Source organism: Diorhabda sublineata, chromosome 3 (genome assembly GCF_026230105.1).
Source record: "Diorhabda sublineata isolate icDioSubl1.1 chromosome 3, icDioSubl1.1, whole genome shotgun sequence".
Classification (NCBI taxonomy): domain Eukaryota; kingdom Metazoa; phylum Arthropoda; class Insecta; order Coleoptera; family Chrysomelidae; genus Diorhabda; species Diorhabda sublineata.
This window is the reverse complement of record NC_079476.1, coordinates 5001663-5024546: the sequence shown is the minus strand read 5'-3', so window position 1 is coordinate 5024546 and position 22884 is coordinate 5001663. Positions and strand designations below refer to the sequence as shown.

Below are 22884 nucleotides of genomic sequence, written 5' to 3'. Positions count from 1 at the left end.
TATAATGGCATATTATTCATATAATCATAATATACATTTTTAGGAACGTTATCAATGCCTTAACCGCAAAGGTCCCATCTGGCAAACTACAAAGATTTGTCAATTATTTGTAAACCAACAAGACAAAGGCTCTGTTTCTCATCCCCTATTTTTGAATTTCTAACGGAATTATATAGATAGATATGAAAAAAAATTGAAATCAATGTCTCCCGGTCTGACAGACGCTACCTTCCTGTTTGTGTGAATTTTTTACATTATAAATAACAACAGGCATGTATTATGGTGATTAAAACTGAGATGCAGTGGTTTGATGTCGAAGTCGAAGATAACGCAAGTGGTATAGACAAGATCGTAGAAGATGAGTATTTGCAATCCGAACACTGCTATTGGAAACAGGGCCTCGAAAAATTTGGAAAAAGAAACTGTCAGGAAGAGAACAGAATAGTTAGGAAGAAACCTGTACATGTAGGGCAGAAAAAGACCTAGATGGTGTTCAACGAACCAACCATAATACGCTATAGAAAATTCCAATTCTCAAAGATAAAGCACGTAATATTGGCGAAGAAGCTACACCACGCCGTCTTCCTTCTGGAATTTGTCATTTTCTGTGGAGATTTTGCACATTGGACAATCACAAGCCCACCCAAAATATCCTCGAGTATGAAAAGAATAAGAATAAAGCAAGATAATGTGATAAAGTGACACTTAGATTGTTTTTTAATGAAAATGAAAATCACGACAGATGGCGCGGGCGAAAAATAATTCCGATACTAGAGGTACTCGCCAGTAAAAGATCCCGCAGGTGTAATTTCATTAATTATTAATTAATAAGCGACAGTAGACGAAAAGCTACTAAGTTTTAGAGGTTTAGAAGTTGTTGTTATAGATTCAAAATGTATATAAGCCAGAAGCCATGGAAATATGATATCATGATAAATATATACTTCAAGTAGTTATTTTCTTGGAAATCAAAACAATAGACGACACCTTTCCGCTGGTAAACTAAAAGTCCTCCTTTCCGGGTTATTCTTGGAATCCCTGCCTAATAATTTAGGAAAGTGAATGTGTTAATATTCTCAAATTGTAAATTTTTTCTTATCTACCCATATAATGCTCCGCGTTTCGTATATGGACTGTTATAATCGCGACCAGAGCTGCTGTTCTGTTCTGAAATGTCACCAAGGAAAGGGAGATAACAGTAATTTGTATTTATATACACATTATTCCTTGCCATTATACCAAAGCGATCCTGCGTACAATCCTTGTTGCAAAACATTATTCGTTATATACATTTGTATGTAATTATGATTATATAAAAAGTTTGTTTTGAAATGAACCATATCGGTTAGCCTTTTTCCAGCTGAATATCCTGGAAATGCAAATTTGTGAAAAGTTTAATAATGTCTCCAGATTTCATACTATAAAATTCAGGACTAAACTTCAATCATAAACATCGAGGAAATAATCCACAGTTAGATCATTATTAATAAACGAGTTGGTACTTGCATACACCGACAAAATGTAAACAAATACACTTTAACGTGTTGCCACTTGATTTTAGCTTCATTGTCCAATTCATTCTTACATACAAAGTACACTGTTGAACTCGATGTATCATTTCACATTGAGTATTTTTCACTTTTCATTTCCTAATATCAAATAAAGAAAATTATAATGGTTGAAACTCTGAATTATCAAATAGAAATAAAAAGATGATATGAAATCAGGTTTTAAGATCTGTATGGACATACGGCAAACAACTTTAAGACTGTGCCAGCGAAAACCATATAGAAATCATACAAGAGATTCCAAAACAAATTATCAACGTCAAAAATTAGTGTAGGTATTTCGACACTACTACTATTGTCATGACATACAGAATAGATGTATGCTGTATATCAACTGCTTCTTCTTGTACCACAAAATTGTTGTTAACTGTCCCAGTCTCTATGAGTTCTTGTTTTGTTGCTTTTTCATCCATATTCGCTTGTTCCCGGAGCCAATAAATTCAATAATTAGCTTTGCAGGGTCACCATATGGATAACGCTAATATCTATTGTCGACTCTGGGGATCAATGTAAATAAAGACTTACCTCAATCGGGAATACAGGGTGAAAGATGAACGGAATCTTATGACTAATTACACTAAATACAATTTATATATACATTACTTCTATATATAAGTGTATATCCACTTCTGAATACCACTGTATTCGACTACGTACAACTAAATACTACTACATAACCATCTACTATATCTTTTATGACCTTTTAACTAATTATATATTTTCTCTTTCATGTTCTCTGTCTGATAGTACACACTTCGCGCTTTATTCAATTGTACGGATTGTGTTTCATAGTTATATAAATTCCTAATTGTACAATAAGTACCTTTCAGATGTTTAATAATATTATAAACGTCATTCCGATTTCTATTAACCATGTTCTCGGCGTAGGTTCAAATCATTTCATATTGGCTTTTTTATGACCTTCGGGGTTTTTGACCACCACAACTCCTGGGTAACTCAGAAACAACGAACTCCACATAAACCTAGAAATGAAAATGGTGTCGAATAAGGCAAGAACAGGCCGAGAACCAAACATTCTGAAAGCCTGGGCTGCGCACCAAGCAGCTATTAGAGCTCTAAGCTCCAATATCATAAAACCTAAACTCTTTTAGGATTGCCTAGAAAAATTAAATGAGAACGAGAGAGAGAGAGAGTTACCCTACAATGGATTCCGGGACAGATAGGAATAAAACCAATTATGGGGACAACCTAAGTAAGAACAATCTACGAATACTAACAGGAGTCCTATCGGGGCACTGTCGCCTCAACAATCATCTGAAGACGTTAGACTTAGCAGATAATGTGGCGTGTAGATTTTGCTGCACAGAGGACAAAACCTCTATCCAGATTCTCCAGAGCACTACACCATTCTACATTCTAGAGTTTTTAAAAGGAGTGGGATTAACGGATTAGCTGTAAACTCTGGGCTCTCCAGTATCGTAGCAAGAAAAGGCGACACAATAGATGTCTTGGGTCGCATTGTACACGATACCTCAAAATCCATACATACATACAAGGCAAAATATTTTGTAAGGATACATAAACAATAGCTTCACAAACCATCAGAACGTTGAATCAGTCTAGCCGCCAGACCAACGTTAAACTTTTTGCGCTAGTCTAGTGGCGAGAAAACAGAGCATAATCTCTGTTGTGTAGTGTGATAGCTAAGATACAACAAATCTGCAAAAACCCAGTGGTTCAATCTCGATAAAGTTTCAATAGAAAATATTTCACAATAATCTTATCTTTAGATTAGTTCTAAATTTAATTAATTTGAAAATATTTTATTTCAATGTTAACAACAAATTTTTAGTAGAAGCAGATTTTTTCAATTAATTCGAACAAATACTTTTTATGCTCAAAAATCCACAGTCATTTTAAAGGAAGAGGAAGCATACAATTTTTTATTAAGAGAAGTGTATCTGCTCGAAGATCTTGTTGAAGGCAAACTTTTCCAAGAGTAAAACAAATGGATCTAAGAAAATTGACTACCTTTCGAAATATTACACTGGTCCTTCAAAATACGAATTTTGAAGGACCATAAGAAGAAACCATAAGACGGGCTCTGGATTCCGCTAATGTAAAATATTTGCAATACTTCGATGAGTTTGTGCTCAAACTGGATTCTATGGTCTTCTACAAATCACGATACCATTATTGACTACATTGACGTTTAATAGTAGGTGTTTCGAAATGAATAGCGAGGTTTCAACACTTTATAATGAAAGCCTTCAAGTGTTTAATCCGAGCTTCACTCATTACACGACACGCTTTAACACGTTAAACAATGTCTTTCTAATTTCAATAACTGCTTCAATTCTCTTTATTAATTTGGAAAAATCAGCCGATACTGGAGGCACCCACACAAGATTCTTCATAAAACCCCAAAGGTAGAAATTACCTGGCGTCATATTGGAAGACCGTAAAAGCGAAATCGGCCATTTGGTCCTTTGTGGTGAAATAAATTGTTTAGGTACATTTAATCATAACCTGCAGCTTTTCTGGTCTTTAACAATTTCAAACGATAAGAATTTAGTTGTAAGAGCCTCCAATTTCCTTGGTTTATACTCGAACGACTTTCGCACTGATTCTAGGATCTCTTCACAAACGCTTGGTCCTCCTTTAGGTTTCTTTTCAAGCTTATGATCCTTTTTTTTGCAACTACCGTACTTGATACGGAACGTACATATAATGGCGAATTCCATTGTCGTAAAATATTAGACGCAACAATCTTTTGGTTTCCTAGCAACAGCTTTACCACTTGCGGTACAATTATCGCTGACCAAACTAGGAGTCCTTCTTCAATTTGATGTATCACTTTTAACTGTACATAATAAATATTATGAAGCATTCGAACCCTGCTATTCATTTTGGGTAAAACACTATAGAAGAAGAAAATGAAGGAAAACTATTAAAATCGAAAACCTAACCATTCAATTTCCATAATAAACATTTTTGATTCAATTAAATAGCTCAAATATATTATTTGTTTCCATTTGTCGTAAAAGTATAAGCTAAAATGAATTTTATACGTATACTATCCGAATACATAATTGCCTCTAAAAATTCACTGCACAATAATTATAGGTTAAGTGTATAGCATTGGCAATATTCCAACAATTACCGTGTCCAGTATACTTTAAAATCCATTAACTGCTATTTTCCTGCTTGCCTGATTTACCCCCTATTCACATATATACTGAAGCTAATGTACTTGTAGGTTTGTAATAATGATCTAGGTATTATCAACACTTTATAACATTGGTGACCAATGAATGAAAACAATTAAAAAATAATGTATTATGAAATTATCACTACTTGGTATGGAGCACCTTCATTAAATTAAATAAAAGCAAATAATTTTACTATAATATAAATTAATAACAAAAAAAGTAAACCTTTAAAAACACAACAAGGATTAAGACATGGCGACTCCCTATCCCTATCCCTAAAGTTTATGATCAATTATACATTTCCCATTTTGCTGAATGACCTTTTGTCACCTCTCTTGCAGTTTCATAATTCCGCGCTCATAAAATTTCTGGTTCCTATCAGCAAAAACCTGAACTAGGTGCGATTGAAGGTCATCGTCATTTGTAAAAGTTTGACCATTCAAAGAATTCTGTAAGATTCGAAAGAAATGGTAATAAGATGGTACAAGATCAGGACTGTACGTGGCATCACTTCCCAACCAATCTCCAATAGTATCCCACGAGTTGCCAAACATGTGTGAGGCCTCATTATAAACCTTTCCTATTTGACAATTCTGGCCGTTTGTTTTTGATTGCTTCGTCCAGTTTTATTAATTATTCTTGACAGTAAAAATCAGGATTTATCGTTTGGTTCTTTGGTAGCAGCTCAATATAAACAGGAGCAAACATAAAATTGGGAACAACATTATTGCCCAACATTTTAGCTTTTTATTATGTGAAGAAATTGTTGGAAAACTGTTCGTTGACCTACCTAGTTTTTTCGATGTTTGTTAAGAGAAATGAATAAAGAAAGAGAAAGGAATAAAATAAGGGGGCACTCTGAGCCCATTATTGACAAGACCCCTACGCACGAACATAAGTTACATGAAAATGATTCCAATAATCTTAGAAGGCTTACTATCTGCAGACGATATAAAAGAGATAGAAAAACTGCAAATGGAAGTCAGCATAGAAAAACGCAAAATAGAAGCGGAGGCTACAAACAGAACAAAAAAAGAAACAAATACGAGTATATACTTTGATAAAACAGTGTTCAATGAAAGGGAGATATCAAAGAAAAGTAAAACTGAGCGTATACAATACAATACCAGTTCCAACAATGGCATACGGAAGGAAAAGTAAAAATTAGAATGGACAGAATAAGGAATAAAATTATAAAAAACAACTTGCAACAAAAAACCATCAAAGAGAAAATAAAACGAATCTTGAACTGGTTTCACCATTTAACAGGTATGGAACAAGATAAATTAACAAAACGATCATGGAAAGCAAGAACTATACTATATATACTGTATACTATAATATAAATTAATAACAAAAAAAGTAAACCTTTAAAAACACAACAAGGATTAAGACAAGGCGACTCCCTATCAACGGTACTATTTAAACTAGCTTTGGAAGGCATAATAAGAAGAACCAGTAACAAAAGAAAGGTCATGATATTTAACAAAAGTCATCAATGCTAAGTTTATGATGTGATGTTGATAGCAAGAAACCACAAAACAACTAATAACAGTAGCCTACACTTTATCTAATGACAAAACAAAGTTTATGGAAATAAAGAATAAAAGTAGAAAAGAAGAAAGCAAGACAAAAACAATTTCAAAGTACATAAACGTTAATAGAATTCGAGGAAGCAGGAAATTTCATGTATTTGGGTGTACTATCAGATAATAAATGCCAAGAACAAAAGGGAATCCAAATATATCAAAATAGCCAGAAGAAACAAGAATATTAATATCTGAAAGATATCTACGAAAGTTCGAATTTATAAGACAATTTTGAGACATACGCCTGTGAAATTTGGAAAATGACGAATAAAACTAAACGGAAACTGGAAATCTTGAAGAGAAAAATACTTAGAAGAATTTTTGGAGGAAAGCAAACAGAGTTAGGATAGGAGACAAGATCATACCATGAAATTTACACACTGTTCAATGAGTGACCAATCAGCGCGTTTATAAAGGAAGTTATCAGAGGGCAAGAGGTAGAAAAAAACTGTGGAGGAAAGTAGTGGAAGAAGACCTTAAAGAAGAGATCAAAAATCAACAATTATAGGTCGAAGAAATAAGAAATTAAAAAAATATAGGGATTACATTATTGCAACAAAAAACCATCAAGAAGAAAATAAAAAGAATCTTGAACTGGTTTCAACATTTAAAAGGTATGGAACAAGATAAATTAACAAAACGATCATGGAAAGCAAGAACTATAGGAAGAAGGAGGAGGGGCAGACCAAGAAAAACATGGAACGTGCAAATAGCAGATATAGGAAAGCAAAAGCAACAGACAATAAATCAAATGATGATACTTGCACAGGACAAGAAAAGATCGAGGAAGTGGATAAAAAATACATTTCCAACGCACTAGAGATTTTGATTAACTATAGCAAGTGTGGTAGCGTTCATAAACCTGTACTTCAAAGAGGAATGATACATCGAGTACAGCAGAGTACTTTGTATGTAGGGAAGAAAGTTAGACAAAAGTTATGTAATCGTAATAAAAGAATATGATACAATTAAAGTTCTCTAAATCATATCACATGTTTGTAAGAAGTATTTATAATTACAACAAGAACATCATTTTATAATGTCAACTCTAGATATGTAAAGCAAGTAGATTAGCTTTTTGAAGTTCTACGTTCAATATCATTCCTAATAATTTTTCCCTGTATATAAAATTGATAAACTAAAATAGCACTTTTGGAAGACATTTCTGCAATATTCGTGATGGTATCCTCATTAAATAAATTCATTTAGATGAGCAATTCAACAAGAAAAGTTTCGAGAACATCTCAAAATTATGAGTTATAATGTAGGTACCTTAATTAAAATTAATTTTCATTAATCTTTCGAGTATCCACGTGCGCCGTAGGAATAGCCCCTTCAAATTCCACCATAAAAACGTAGAGAAGCCCATTTGTCCCTAATTCCGCAAAGGGGAATCCTACGCAGTCTTTATTGTATCCCTTACGCATTAGTAGAGATGAGGAGATACCTGAAACAGTTACGAACGTTGAAAAGCGAAGTTTTTTAATTGACGCTTGGATTCATACAAAGTTATATAATTCATATTAAAACAACGAATTCATCATAGTTACGACGTGTGGATAAGCAATCCACTCCATAGCTACATATGCAACTGACGGTAGATAATAATCAACTTTCCTATATACTAAATTAGGTTTTAAGGGTGTAAAATCATGTCTAGTATCTGTAGTTTGCGATTGGCAGAGAGAGGAAGATAAAATAATCAATGGTACGTGTGTAAGAGATATAGAGACAAAAATAGCACGGGGAAAATCCGCAACAAAAGCACTTCATGAAATCCCATTGAGCTTAAATCTCACCGAAGAAATTGAAAATGTTTATCTAAGAATAGTACAGATTATTCTTACTTTATATGAGGCAAAAGAATGCCCAATTAGAACAATAACAAACAGAATAAAAATTGTGGAAATGTCTGATACGAAAGTAGAGAAATATAGCAACGAATAGGAGTAGAATGCATAATAATGTGTATTGTTATGGTAACCACTTTTAGAAGTTTTTCAAAAAGTCAGAAAACGTTTTAAAATCTCAATAAAATAATTCAGTTCAGAAATAAGGGAACCAATTCGATTTTTAACGCTTCTGAACGCGCTGAAATGAAGAAACGCATTCTGCTAAACGCGATAATTCATTATATACACTGCGCGTCAACGAAAACGGGCCACCCCAAAAATTTACGAACTTATCCAAATTGTAGTTTAGTTTTGTTGTAATAAATGTATGATTTATTTATTCAATAATGCTTTTAGCATATTATACGGGTTACAATTATAATATAAACAACAATTCAAGAATTTATAAATTTGAGAAACAACACTTTCAGTTGACACTATAATAATTGAACAAAGCACACACAAAAAGTGACAGGGTTTATTTTTCAAAAAGGCGTATTGCCACCTCGATACTGAATGACATTCTGAATGTTTTCTTGAGGAAAATGGGCCCATTCCTCAATCAGAGCCAATCGGAGCTCTTCACGTGTTGATGAAACAGGTATGCGACATCTTATACGTCTTTTAACCTGGTTCCAAATATGCTCAATAGGATTGAGATAGGGGCCTTGAGTGGGGCAGTCCAGTTATGCAATACCAACCTCTCCGTTACCATTCTTACCGCGTGCGGTCGAGCATTATCTTGCATTAGCAGAAAACAATTACCAACAAATCCAGCTTATGGTAGTACATAATCTTCTAGGATCTCTGCCACGTCGAGCTACCCCCATACGCAACCCGTGGTAACCGAGTACCGTTCTTCATCTCTTTTGTACACCTTATTTGTGCCGTCGTTGCCATACAGGCACATTCTATATTCATCCATGAACACAATACCTTTTTTCAGTCGTACACTGTCCAATTCACGTGTTTATGAGCAAAGTCAAGTCTGTGTATTCTGAGAGCTGCAGTATGCAAGGATTCTTTAGCTGGGCAAGCTGTCAAATCACTTTATTTCAACCTTCGTCGAACAGTAGACGTGCTGACTGCTATTTCGTGAGCTTGTTGAAGGCCGCTTTGGCGATTTGCGTTCGGTCTCGCAATGCAGCAATCGTTTGATAACGATCCATCGGAGATGTTGTTTTTCGTTTTCCACCCGTACTGGGCCGTCGCTGGTGAGAGCCGGAACCGTTGGTATGTTCTTTGTACTGTTGATCGATTAACATTCAAACGTCTCGCTATCTCCCGTTGACTCATTCCAATATCCAGCAATGTTTCAATCTCAAAAGCTCTCCTATATTTTTCATCCATTGTTAAGAACTCGAAATTTTCATTCACGGGATCGGTGTTTGACAAATAACTAACAATTGTATCGTTTCTTTGGTTTCGAGAGTTGTTTCTCTTCTCTACAGGGCCAAATATTTGGGGTTACCCGTTTTTGCTGAATAGATTCTTATTTCTCACTCGTAACCCGTAACCTTATAAAACCACGCTCGTGATTTTTTTCAGATCACATCTTGTTACTCATAAAACAATTGATTATTTTTGAACCTTTGTGATATTATAGCTAATAATTTACTAATTAGAAAGATTTCTATTCAAAGTACATTTTAATGTGTGTTATAAATTATCTAACAAAGTACGGTAGTGGACAGATTTATTAATTGAATAACTAAACTTGAATCTTACAATTGCAAAGAGTGCCTCATAATGTAAATCGATTTTATAGGCCTATAAAATTAAGTATATACCCTGTACCGAAGTTTGAATACCGAAAAAAATAGGGAGATCTAGTATTAGTCAATAGAAAAGTCAATGGGTTTATACAAAAATAGTTTAACATTTTGAAAACTTTTTTTCAAAAACTATATGTTCAGATGGTTTAATAAAAATTGAGGAAATCACTGTCTTTATATATATTTTGCTAAAACTAATTTATTTACTTATTATTTTTAAACTTACAAATTTTTCTAAACGATAATGGGCTGGATGCAAAATGAAAATTGTGAAAATAACAAATATTAATATTTTTATTTACCTTTAAAGTTTCCTTTACCATCGAATATTTGGTTCACGGAGAGTAGAGGCCTTTTTGTTAATAAATAATTAGGCCTAATTTTGTTTTTTCTGTTTTTGATCGACATCACCCATCTAGACATTTTATATTACAAAACTTTAGTTTTATCTAACTACTCCACGATCACAATTAGTTATGGGCTCAATACTGCACAATGCAAAAAAATGCACAATCATTTGACGATTGAAATATTGTTTATAACATATTTTCTCGAATTTCGCAATAATTTGGGCGCATAGTTACTGGAAAGTTCCTTCTAATCTATAAAAGACATTTATTCTAATAATACGAAGTAATTTTAATGTTGTTATTGATTTTTAATTCAAATTATTACCTATTTTAGGTTTGTCGTATGGTTAGTTTTATTATTAATATATTAGTTCAATTTTGACAATGTATACATGTACATTTTCACATGTACATTTCAAAGGTAATTTTGTTATTCATTGTAAAGTTTCTTGTGCAAACTTTGTATTTAAATTTTATTTTATTTGTGTCTTTATTTTGTTATTTCTATGTTTGTTTATTAGTTTTGTTCACAAGCTTTTATCTACAAATTGTAAACCATTTTTTGACAATAATTGACTAATTTGACTAATCAGCATGATGCCCGCCATAAACAAAAAAATGGAAAATGGACGAAAAGTTATTTTAATATATATTTATAATTTTTTTTGTTCATATCTCAACACAACAACAAGAAAAAATTACCATCCTGACGAGATATGACTGTTGCTACAAACTAAAAGACTATTCTGACCACGTTGAGCCCCGGTGCGGTCCAAAGACTCGAAACTGAACTTTCCCTACAGCCCAGAGCGGTCTTATACGACGTATTTTATTTCAAACTTCTTCATGGCCCAAGGGACCGTATTTAAATGTGTTTTACAGTTTCGTTAGGCCGTCCTGGGTCCTTGAAACATAACCCTACACTTGATCCATTTTATTTTTTTTGCAGGATCCTCAACTCCATTGTAAAATAGAAGATCTTACTTCTTATATTTTTTTTATTTCTGCAGTCTAATTCAAATAAGATTTTCCTGTACCTATTTTCGGTGAATTGAATAAATTGAAAATCAAATTAGTCTTACCAACTTTGAGGAAGAACTCTGATATGAATGAGTAACTTAGTATTTTCTATATATTTCTGATTGTTTCATCACAAAATAAACATAACAGATAAGTAAATATGACTTCACATTAATTTTGATCTCATATAATATTTTTCAAAACACATCGTACATTTTTGTACACTTTACTTAAGGCATAAATCATCGTTTCAATGTTTTTTTTTCCATACTGCAAGTAGGGTTTACCTTCGAAAAAATATAATGAAAATATTTGTTTCGAATAGAAAGTACCAAAAATGACGCCCCAGGGAAACTTTACGGCTAAAACTATTTTTATATATTCATTAATATAAACTAAAGACAAAGAATTTAATCTTCGATATCTTGAAAACGAAGCGAGTTATCTGAAAATTTTAAGCTTTGAAATATTGTATAAAATCGCAACGCATTGGCAATCGTACTCGTGTGCAGAATATTAAAGTTATTAAATAATATTAATTCAATTTAAATCCAGAAAAAATTGTGTGTGTGTGTCATCTCCGACGCACGACTGGAGTTTACTCCTTAAGTTCGATAGTCTAACCAGACGCAAAAAGAGTTTATTTAACTTAAAAAAGATTGGTTGATTGCCAGAATATTTTGGGCTTCGTTCATTAATTTTTTCTTTAATCTGTAAGCTCGCTGTCTCTCGGCTGGAGTTTTCGGAGGTTTAGATTTTTTCCTAGTCAAAAAATATAAACAAAAATTAGAAAATTTATAAATGCATAATTATAAAAATTTTAACCGACTTTAAGAAAATTGATAAAAAAGGTTTTTATAAACATTTCTTTTAAATTATTATAATTAATTTTTTATTTAAAATATAATATTATCTTAATAATTAACAAAAATGGTTATAAAAAGATAATTATGTCACTAAATATTTTACATACAATAACAAATAATACATGAAAGTTATTTAAATAAGCTAAAAAATAACTTTTCGAAAGAAAAATATATAAAAACATTATTATAATGAAAAAATATTGTCGATTTTTCTAATAATATTATCGAATTATTGACTACAGTTGTTAATATTTTAAAATTATTTATAAAATAAATCATATTAACGTGGAAGAATTTATAGACATCGACAAAAAAATTAATTTTTGGTTAGGTTAGAAATTTTCTATTTTATGTGGATGCGCTCAATAATTCATATTGGGTTGATTATCTAATTTTATGTGTTGTTTTCAAATATATATTTATATGAACTACATCGATAATTATTAAAATATTTAATAAATACAAATTGCACGTGCTCATCCATATAATACATGAATTATAACGTACCTTGCAACGACGTGTTTGTTAGATGTTCCGGCAATATCATCTACACCTCTTTCTGCCATAGTTATTTGAAAATACTTTCAGTTAACTTTAACGGAACACAATGATAATAAAACTTCACAATGACAGCAATATAAGTTTGTTGACACTGACAAATTAGAAAGTTGCGTATCATAGGATGCGCACCAAAAAAGGTAACGAGGTCATTCATCGATAGATTTTACTCCTCACATTTTTCTCATACCGGGTCCCTTATATATGCAAATCGATTCTTAAGGAGTAAACTCCAAAAATATTAATACATTAACTTATGTCTTATATATTACAGTCGTATTTCTAAATCTTTGTAATTAAATTCTTAACTGTCTTTATTCTCACTACACTGCGCAATTGCATTATCTTCATTCGCCCACGGTCTAAATAACGCCATATTTCTATTTAATTCTCATCAAGCTACGCCACTGCTTATCGCAGACTGTATGGCAGGAATATTTCAATTAAATTGCCTACATACACCTTCCGACAGCTTCCGCCAATAAAAATGCATTTATGTTCACGATTTGATGTTTTCATTGGTAAAGAGTGGAGATGATGAGTCCACATGGACTGACGGTTTGTTAGAAGTTTACTGGATTTTATACGGGGAGTAAACCTTATTTTCCATTTCTTAATTTGGTGTGAGTGCCGTGCTTATTTATGAAATAAATATGAATGTTTGTGGAACCGAAATCACGAAATTACTTAAAACCGGGAGCAAAAAAAGTTGCTTTCGCTGAATTAATCAGTGAGCTTCAAGTGGGTAACCAGCGCAGGCAGAAGCCCTAAAAAAGAAAATTAAAATAATTTGGGACGCATACAGGAATGAGTTGAATTGGGTTAAAAAAATGTTGAAAGCAATAAGAAAGAATTTATCTTTTATTGAAGGTTTTAGTTATTTTTATGTAACATTTATAATTGGTAATTAAGTTACCATTATGATATTAAAGAGTTTTTTCAATGTAATTAACGGTAACAGACCTTAGATAGATAAACTTCAGGACGACAAATTGTACTCGTTTCTTACAATAACAGTCACAAATTTTACTTAAAGTTATCTTTGTAAAAATATATAACTTATGGCATGCTAAACTTAAATATTTTCAAATAAAAATATTAAAATACAAATAAATTAGTTACCTTTAAAAATGGATCCAGTACTTCACATATAGCAGTTACCACATAAGGTAAAATGTAGAAATCGTATCATGTGGTACTCTAAACAAATATTGAAGGGATTTAAAACTGTCTCTACTTGCAAAGTATCTTAAAATGATGATCATTTTAGTGTCTTGTTTTTTAATTACTAACTAAGCACTAATTACAGAAGCTCTACAAACTTAGGTACGGATAACCTCATAATATTTCGATATTGTTGCGGATCCTCGACTGCTAGCCCTCTCATTAGCGTTGCAGAAGCACCGTCTTCCTATCCCTTATCTAACCCACAATCGTTTTTTTTTTGTTTTGTATATGTTTTAACATTCTCCTCGTATATTTCTCTGATACCAATTATCAGCATTCGACGTAATGTTTCTCGTCGTATACCTATGGACGACATCTTCACAAATGCAGCCCTCAGCGGAGAAGTAAATTACTAACTAATGCTAGTAGCAAATAAGTTTGACTAGAAAAATAGCAGCTACTACTATAGTCCGGTCAAATTAGACCAAAAAATAAGAATGAAGCTACATAAATTCCCATCAAGATGAAAATTGGTAAAATTGTTTAAAATTTAATTATATATAATAAGTTTCCCATCATTCCCGTCTAAGGAAAAAATGTTATTCGAGGTCAAAGGACAAAAAAATGAATTTCTCGCGATTTTAAGCAAAACGATAAGTTTCATCAAAAAAATACCTCAGACAAAAATTGTAAATCATAAATTTATCTATAAAAAACGTATCAATACTTTGTTTCATACGAGTCATCGTTTCTGAGATATAACAATTCGAAAAATTGTAATCGTCAAAATGTGAAAAAACTATTTTCTTGAAACTAGGAAAAGCTCAACATCAATCGGAAATCTATTCATCAAAAAGTTTATCTACATTTGGAAAGTGACAAAATGCTGCATTTTACAGGAAGAGTAAAATAACAATTTTCAAAATGTTTGAAAAACAAGATTTAGTTCAATGTGCTGTAGTTTTTAAAAACAATAATTTAACTCTACAAGAAGTTATTACCAAAGGCATTCGCTTCCTTCTTTTTATGTATGGAGCTTCTAAAAAACTACCTACTTAGATAAGTATCGATATGCATGTTTATTTAAACATACTAAAAGTAAAAAAACAAGTTCAAGTGTGGCTTGGTTATCAGCTAGATCCTACAGACTGAGGTTGGAGTTGGTCAACATTACGTTAGAACCTGTTCATACGATACTCCCACCATACACAATTTTTTTGCAACTGCATATAGGATGTAGTGCTAAATGTGGTTGCAAAAATTCGGACTATTTTGTTCTCTGGCATGTACACCTTGTCAAGGCTCTAATATTGAATCACCAGCAGTGGAGGATCCGTTTGATTCCAACAAGGCGACAAGAAGAACAATTTGAAAGTTACGGCTCGGATGATTAAATTTCACAACTTTTTTTAATTTAAATCGCTTTTATCGTTTCATTCTTTTGCAATAATTTCAAATAAAACATGATTACAGCAGTCCGCAACAGTGGCAAAGGCCGAATAGGCCTAGTGGGGAAACCACGTTAAAAAACGTGCCAATTACACCACCTCATAGGTAGCGTGGAAACGTGTTCATATTATGATGATTACTTTTACAACTTGAATCATTATATCTCAGAAACGATGACTCGGAGAAAAAAAAGTATTGGTACGTTTTTTGTAGATCTACAATTTTTGTTTGATGTATGAAAATCAGGAAAAACTCATTTCTTTACATTTGACACTGAATAAAATATTTTCCACACAAAGGAATGATGAACAACTTTAGAATTTTATTTTTAATTATATTTTAAACAATGATTTTCAGCTCGATAGGAATTTATGTAACTTCGAATGTCTAAATTGACCGGACTATAGCAGCTACCGACTAGCTGCTAGTAAAGTAGCCTAATGTGACACAGCCTTAATTGCCCTCTTAAGGCAATTGGGAAAAGTATACAAACGTTCAAAACTGATGTGCTAATACTGCTACCTATGTGTTACATAAATCACAAACCACATAAGGTACTACTTTGTATTATTATTCAAACTAGCTTTTACCCGCGGCTTCGCTCGCATCGAATCCATTAAATAAGTATCAAAAATCATCATATTAGAAAAGAACGAACTCTGTAGCTATATTAGAACCTGAGATATAGATCTTTGAATGTAGAAAAATTGCCAAAAACCTACAAAAATCCATAACTCCACATTGAATGTCCGCGCCTAGCTCGTCTCCAACTCAACCGATTTAAGTGTTCAAGAACTCAAAAGAAAGAGGATGTTTCAGCAAGTGTTCTTAAACTAAAACGAACTCTGTAGCTATATTAGAACGTGAGATATAGGTCTTTGAATGTAGAAAAATTGCCAAAAACCTACAAAAATCCATAACTCCACATTAAATGTCCGCACCTAGCTCCTCTCCAACTCAACCGATTTAAGTGTTCAACAACTCAAAAGAAAGAAGGTGTTTCAGCGAGTGTTCTTAAACTAAAACGAACTCTGTAGCTATATTAGAACCTGAGATATAGATCTTTGAATGTGGAAAAATTGCCAAAAACTTACAAAAATCCATAACTCCACATTAAATGTCCGCACCTAGCTCCTCTCCAACTCAACCGATTTAAGTGTTCAAAAACTCAAAAGAAAGAAGGTGTTTGAGCGAGTGTTCTTAAACTAAAACGAACTCTGTAGCTATATTATAACCTGAGATGTAGATCTTTGAATGTAAAAAAATTGCCAAAAACCTACAAAAACCCACAACTCCACATTGAATGTCCGCGCTTAGCTCCTCTCCAACTCAACCGATTTAAGTGTTCAACAACTCAAAAAAAAGAAGGTGTTTGAGCGAGTGTTCTTAAACTAAAACGAACTCTGTAGCTATATTATAACCTGAGATATAGATCTTTGAATGTAGAAAAATTGCCAAAAACCTACAAAAACCCACAACTCCACATTGAATGTCCGCGCCTAGCTCCTCTCCAACTCAACCGATTTAAGTGTTCAACAACTCAAAAGAAAGAAGGTGTTTCAGCGAGTGTTCTTAAACCAAAACGAAGTCTCTATCTTGAATAGAACCTAAGATATTGAGGATAGAACGTGTGTATGTGAAAAACTCCCATAAGTAATGTACAGGGGGAAATCGCATTTGATTATAACTTGAGACTGGTGAAAATTAGATGAAATCCGATGGTTGATGGCTGATCTGTGCATGAATACCTTTCATTGAACAAAAAAAATTAAGCAAATCGGTTGGGTAGAACGCCTGAACGGACTTGGAATGGAAATCATCAATTTTTTTAATATAAAAGATAGAAAAACATGCTTAATGAATGAATAAACTACTAGTTTATAGTGTCAGTGATAATAAGAATTCTTTGTTTTTTTTGAAAAGTTTTTATTAGTACAATTGGAAATCATCGTATTGAATGCAGTAACTGCGCCCATCTCTATCATTTACTTAACATAGAATTGTCAGTGATTCCTCGCGTCGACCCATTCAATCCACTTTCAGTGTTGTCGCACCCGTCGAAGTGGGAGGTTATGTTTTTGCTGCGCGCAATTGGATTACACGTGCTTTGACGAGATAACGAAATTGAATAAAAAACTATGTAAATCGAACTAAAAAAATGGTAGGCACTTAATAAACTGTTGGATTAACTATATTTTAAGTGCGAGTGTTTGGAATTGAATTTGAATATAGTGCGTGTGATGTCATTTGACTTTTAACAACTATAACTTGCCAGGCTTTTTATGTAGTGATTAGAAATTTCGAGTGATCGTATTCTTGTGCAATATTTAGTTTGTGATATTAGTAGTAGTTTTTCGACGATTTTTCCCATGGGTTTGAAAATGAAATATTTTTCTTCTGGTCAACGGGAATCCTATACTTTGATAGTCAGAAAAAGACACATGAAAAAAATGTGAGTAAAATATTATATATCTATATATAGTTTATAACTAAATTCTCGTGTCCTAAATACACTTTACAATTTAAATGTTATTGGTTAATAAAGCTTTGAACGGTAAATAAATATTTATGTATTCAAATAAGTTATTATTTACGATGGTGGGATAATAGAAAAAGTTATGTATAGCTAATTCTTAAAACATAAAAGAAAGACAAAACAGCTCATTTTCAAGACAATAAGTGAGTTAATTCCATTCTCTCACTTCAATTTTAATAGTTATTAAATTAAATTACATACATCAAAGTACGGAGTCAACAAAAAAAAAACGTAAATATAATCGGTCAAAAACCATACTCACAATAAATGCTTAATTTATTTTTATCTTATTTATTAAATTGAAAATATTTTTTTACAATTTTGTGGTTGCTTAAAAGAAATGTGTGTCCTTCAAATTCGGTTTTTTGTTTTCAAGAAAAAAGTTTTAAACTATTGTAGTTCTTCCAATATCAAATGCAGATAATAAAAAATTATATAAAAACCCTTGCCGACAATTTTGATTGATCTACCAAAGGCGTAGATACCTCATTTTATAAATTTATTATTTTTATAAATACTATAATAAAAACTAGTTCAAAAGCTCTACGGCCTATTACTAGAACTTTCTACAACTTTCTTAAATTTTCTCTAACTTTAGATCTTTGATAACAGTAAGCAATTCTTTGTTGTGGGGCCTTTTTTACGATCGCTGACAGGAATAAAAATATTTTCTTCAGGGATAAATTTCAAAATTTGAGCTTTGTTACTACTACTTTTTGGTTCTTGAAGAGTTGCCGCGAGTGGTAGAATGCGTTGTCCACAACGATTACTGACTGTGGTGGAATGTTAGGTAAAAGCTGCTGATCTTCATGATAATCGGTTGCACCGTTTTTAATTTTTTTAGCAGATATTCTGGTAGGAATATTTCGAAGAAATTGTGTACAAACGGCTTCGGCCAATAGAAACGCATTTATGTTTACAATTCGATGTATTCATTGGGAAACAGTGCAGATGATGAGTCCACGTGGACTGACGGTTTGTTAGATGTTTTCATTTCTTGATTTGGTATAAGTGTAGTGCGTATTTATGAAATATTGATTGCTCCTCGCATAACTATTCTAAATATTTGGTAATTATACACTTTCACGGTTACCTGGTTTTTTGGCTTTAGAAAATCGAAAAATGGATGGATTTTAATGATCTTGGTCTCAAAATGTTCCATTTTACAGCGGATTTATAAAAAAAATTAGTAGAAATAGCTGGAATGAAAATTTCTCATAGTTTTACTGTTTTAAATCGTAAAAAAACGGTTTTGCAAAATAATGCTTTATAAAAAATTATCTCATTATCAGATAAAGTTCTCATATTTTTTTTGTATTCTACATAAATTAATAAAAAATTTAAAAAAAAATCCAAAAAGATTGATTTTTTCAGTTTTTATAGCTTAATATGAAATCGATGAAAAACAATCAATTTTCGTGAATAGTTTCGTACTATATTCTTCAATGTTAATAGTTTTTGGATCATTAAAAATCGAAAAATAGATAAATTTTGTAATTTTGGTCTCAAAATGTTCCATTTTACGACGAATTTATGAAAAACACGGGGGTAGTGGCTGAATTTGCGGTTTTTAATAGTTTTAAACCTTAAATAGTAAAAAAACTTTTTTTTTCAAAATATTCATTTTTTTATGTAAATTGCGAAAAAAATATACGAACTTGATTCCACGACGTCAGAAACAGTTACGAAGGATTATATGTAGAAAGTCATTTTTTTTTGCATTTAAAGTCATTAAACTGTAAAAAATATTTTTTTTTTTAATTTTCGTATTTTTTTTATAAATCCGCCGTAAAATTTTGAGAACAAGATCATTAAAATCCATCCATTTTTCGATTTTTTAGAGCCAAAAAACCAGGTGACCGTGAAAGTGTATAATTGCCATATATTTAACCAGATAAATAGCAGAGGCTTTCGTTGCCAATTTCTGAATTTTCTTCTATTTTGTCCAAAATATCGATAGACCGTAATGAGTTGAAATAATATTTATTTATTGTAATTAGACACAAAGGTAAACATGATTTTGTAATTAAAACTCATTTAGTCCTAGAATACAAAATGATCTGTTTGGCACCACTGAAAAGAGGGAATTTTGTTAAAATTTTGATACCAATAGTCAACAATGTTTTTGAAACTGTCCAAGAGCGGCATCTGCAGAAGTAGCATTTATAAATGAGTTTTACCTCATAATATTTTGATAAAAACTTGAAGAAAAGTAGAAACGACAAATTTTATCTTTTTTTACAAAAATTATCTAAAAAACAAATTCTAAAAAGAGACGTAAGATCAAGAACATTTAGATGCATTAATTTAGAATTTTATTTAGATACCTTTTTTATCCACTGAATTTAATTAATTGCATATTTAATACCTGATATTTTAGTTTGGATTGGAAATGAATTATTTCAAAGGTAATTCTGTTTGTACTCAATTACTCTGTTTGATGATAGATAATCATCAATAAATCTAACAATATAAAAGAATTGAATTTATTGAGCTGACGTATAGAAAGAAAATAATTTTTGAACAATTCAATTTTTTATAGTGTTTTGACACATAAATTATCTTCGTGGTTTTATTTATTTATTTCTTTATTCATATTTAACGTGCTTGGCTACTTTCGCCCATACAGGTGCAATTATATTAGTAATTGTTCTATATTTTATGGTAAAGATTCAAATTCCTTAGAAATTGAAGCACGAACGATATTTCTTTTAAGTCATTCAGGGTGTCTTTGTAATTGGTCTTGAATTGGAACTACAATCTTTTGGGGGGCATATTTTTGGAATTTATTTAATATATATTTTGTTAAATTGGAACTACAGCTGGTGCAAATGGGTCTGGCGGTAAAAAACATCAGATAACCATGGGTGAGTCTTGAGTGTCTGATTCTTATCCGTCTTACAATGACTAAGTCTCGTCTGTAGAGGCCTGTGAAGTTACTTGGTTGAGTGTGATGTATAGAGGGTAAGGTAGTGCTGCCATGTTATTCGAGTTTTTCTTTTAAAGTGAGATTTTAAGTCCTTAGGGATAGTTATATTGTCCGTGATGGTATGAGTTAAAGCACTTTTTGCTTGTTGGTCTGCGATTCCAATGTGGAAAGGCAACCAGATGATAGTAAGTGTGATTTGATGAAATTGATGGCTTGTAGAATGCTAAATAGTTCACCTATATGAACGCTGCAAGTTGGTGGAATTAGAGATGATTTGATTGGAAATTGTAAGGTTGTAACTCCTGTTCCATTCTTGGAGGCATCCGTATATAAAATTAGATCATAGTTGCCACTAATTGTTATTTCGTTAAAAGCATTTTCGATTTCTTGTTTGGGTCTTGAGTGTTTGTCATATCTCGTAAGGGATGTATTGAACTTAGGTCAATGGTCCATGGTGGGGTAGTGGGAATAGTTTTATTTGATTTGTCCAAAACTAAAAAGAAAGATCACTTATATGAAAAACGTGGTTAAACCAACAAATAAGGTATCATTCATATACCATTTCCTCTCGATATTTTAAGAATTGTTTCCGCCTCTTTGGAGGGTTGTTGTAATTTAATTTATACGGAACCTAGTTTTGTAAATTTTTGAATTCTTTAAAAGGACGGAATTTTCAGATATTACCAATTTGATCAGTTTTCTTTTATAAAATTTCTCAACTTAAGGGAATTCGACTGTACTAAAATAATTCTGGTACCGTTCGTGATTTTCATACTGAACACACTGTTTGCACTACCACTACACTAACACTCATAATTACACTATGTGATCCATGATTCAATAACCAATTTATTGCATTCAAATACTGAAGGTGAACTAAATATCAACTTTTATCTATCTATTTATACTGAATTTTTCCACTAATGAACTTCCTCCCGCGAAAAACGATTCCAGCCGGAAACCTCTTTGGCGGAAAATTTCACATTCATTCTTTAACTAATAAACTATAGAGTATTCAGTAAAGAATAGGCCCTTTGTCTCTATTTAAACTGTACTTATATTACAGGATCTGAATGCTTCCATTCTCTCTGAAGATGATACTCGCGTCAGACAGTGTAATTGTGAATGTTGGTGTAGTTATAGTATAAACAGTATGCCTGTATAAACTATTTTTGTTCATTTTCACATGAAATGTTCATTAATTTGTTGTTTTATTTGCTACAAATAAATTTGCTGTCCAATTTCTTTTCATGTTTATTGTGAAATAAGTAAGCTTTCAATTGATTTTTTGAGGTCGCAGATTAAATATTAAACTTTTTATTATTGCTGTTTTCTAGCAATATAAAAATCCTGTCTTGTACTTAGAAGAAGGGTGCAAAATTTTTCTCATAAGAGTGTAATTGCTCATATTAGAATCAGGTTTGTGCAACCACCTAGAACCTGTTTATTTAGATAACTGAAGTGTTTAACTTTCATAGTTTTTGCAAAGGGTCTTTTTTTAACGAACTTTCAACCAGCATGAAGAATTTAATCTATTAATTAAATCTAATATTTACCAACCAACTGTTTAAGTAATTCTGGTCGTGAAAAACTTTTTTCTCTAATTATTATCTAGCAACATTATATTCAAAATTCTATATTGTTTTGATCAGCCACTGTTGTCTTTATTCGCCTTTATTTTTCCCTTCAAGAAGTTGGCTCCGCATTTTGAAGGGTGTTCTAGTCTCAAAAAATCAGAACATAAATCGTTTTTATTTTGATTTTCTCTAAAAGTTTCGTTTTCTGCTTTTCAAAGTTCTAGAACAGAGCTGAAACGACTCACAACCGCCAAAATCTAGAAAGTAGTTAGAGTTACTCATATAATGGCAATTTTTCGAAATTTAGGTGACAGCAAGTTAAATAATATAACCAGTTTTCATAAAATTTTCTTTTTCATTTCATTTTTATTTCGAAAGCAATATTTTGGAACAATTCAGAACAAACTTAAAACAATTATAATAATCGCGATAGCT

General features: G+C 31.9%; 1 protein-coding gene across 3 annotated transcripts in view; it reads left to right on the top strand.

Annotated features, from left to right (window-relative positions):
- Positions 1-22884, top strand: part of LOC130441391 (rap1 GTPase-activating protein 1) — a 990184-nt gene that overhangs the window by 432715 nt on the left and 534585 nt on the right. The window contains exon 1 of one of the 3 annotated variants that reach the window (XM_056775056.1): positions 17449-17859. The exons of the other annotated variants lie outside the window; for them this stretch is intronic. Within the exon in view, the coding sequence (XP_056631034.1) occupies positions 17777-17859 (83 nt within the window). The 5' untranslated portion in view covers positions 17449-17776. Of the gene's footprint in view, positions 1-17448; positions 17860-22884 lie in introns of those variants that run through there. 3 annotated transcript variants of the gene reach the window in all.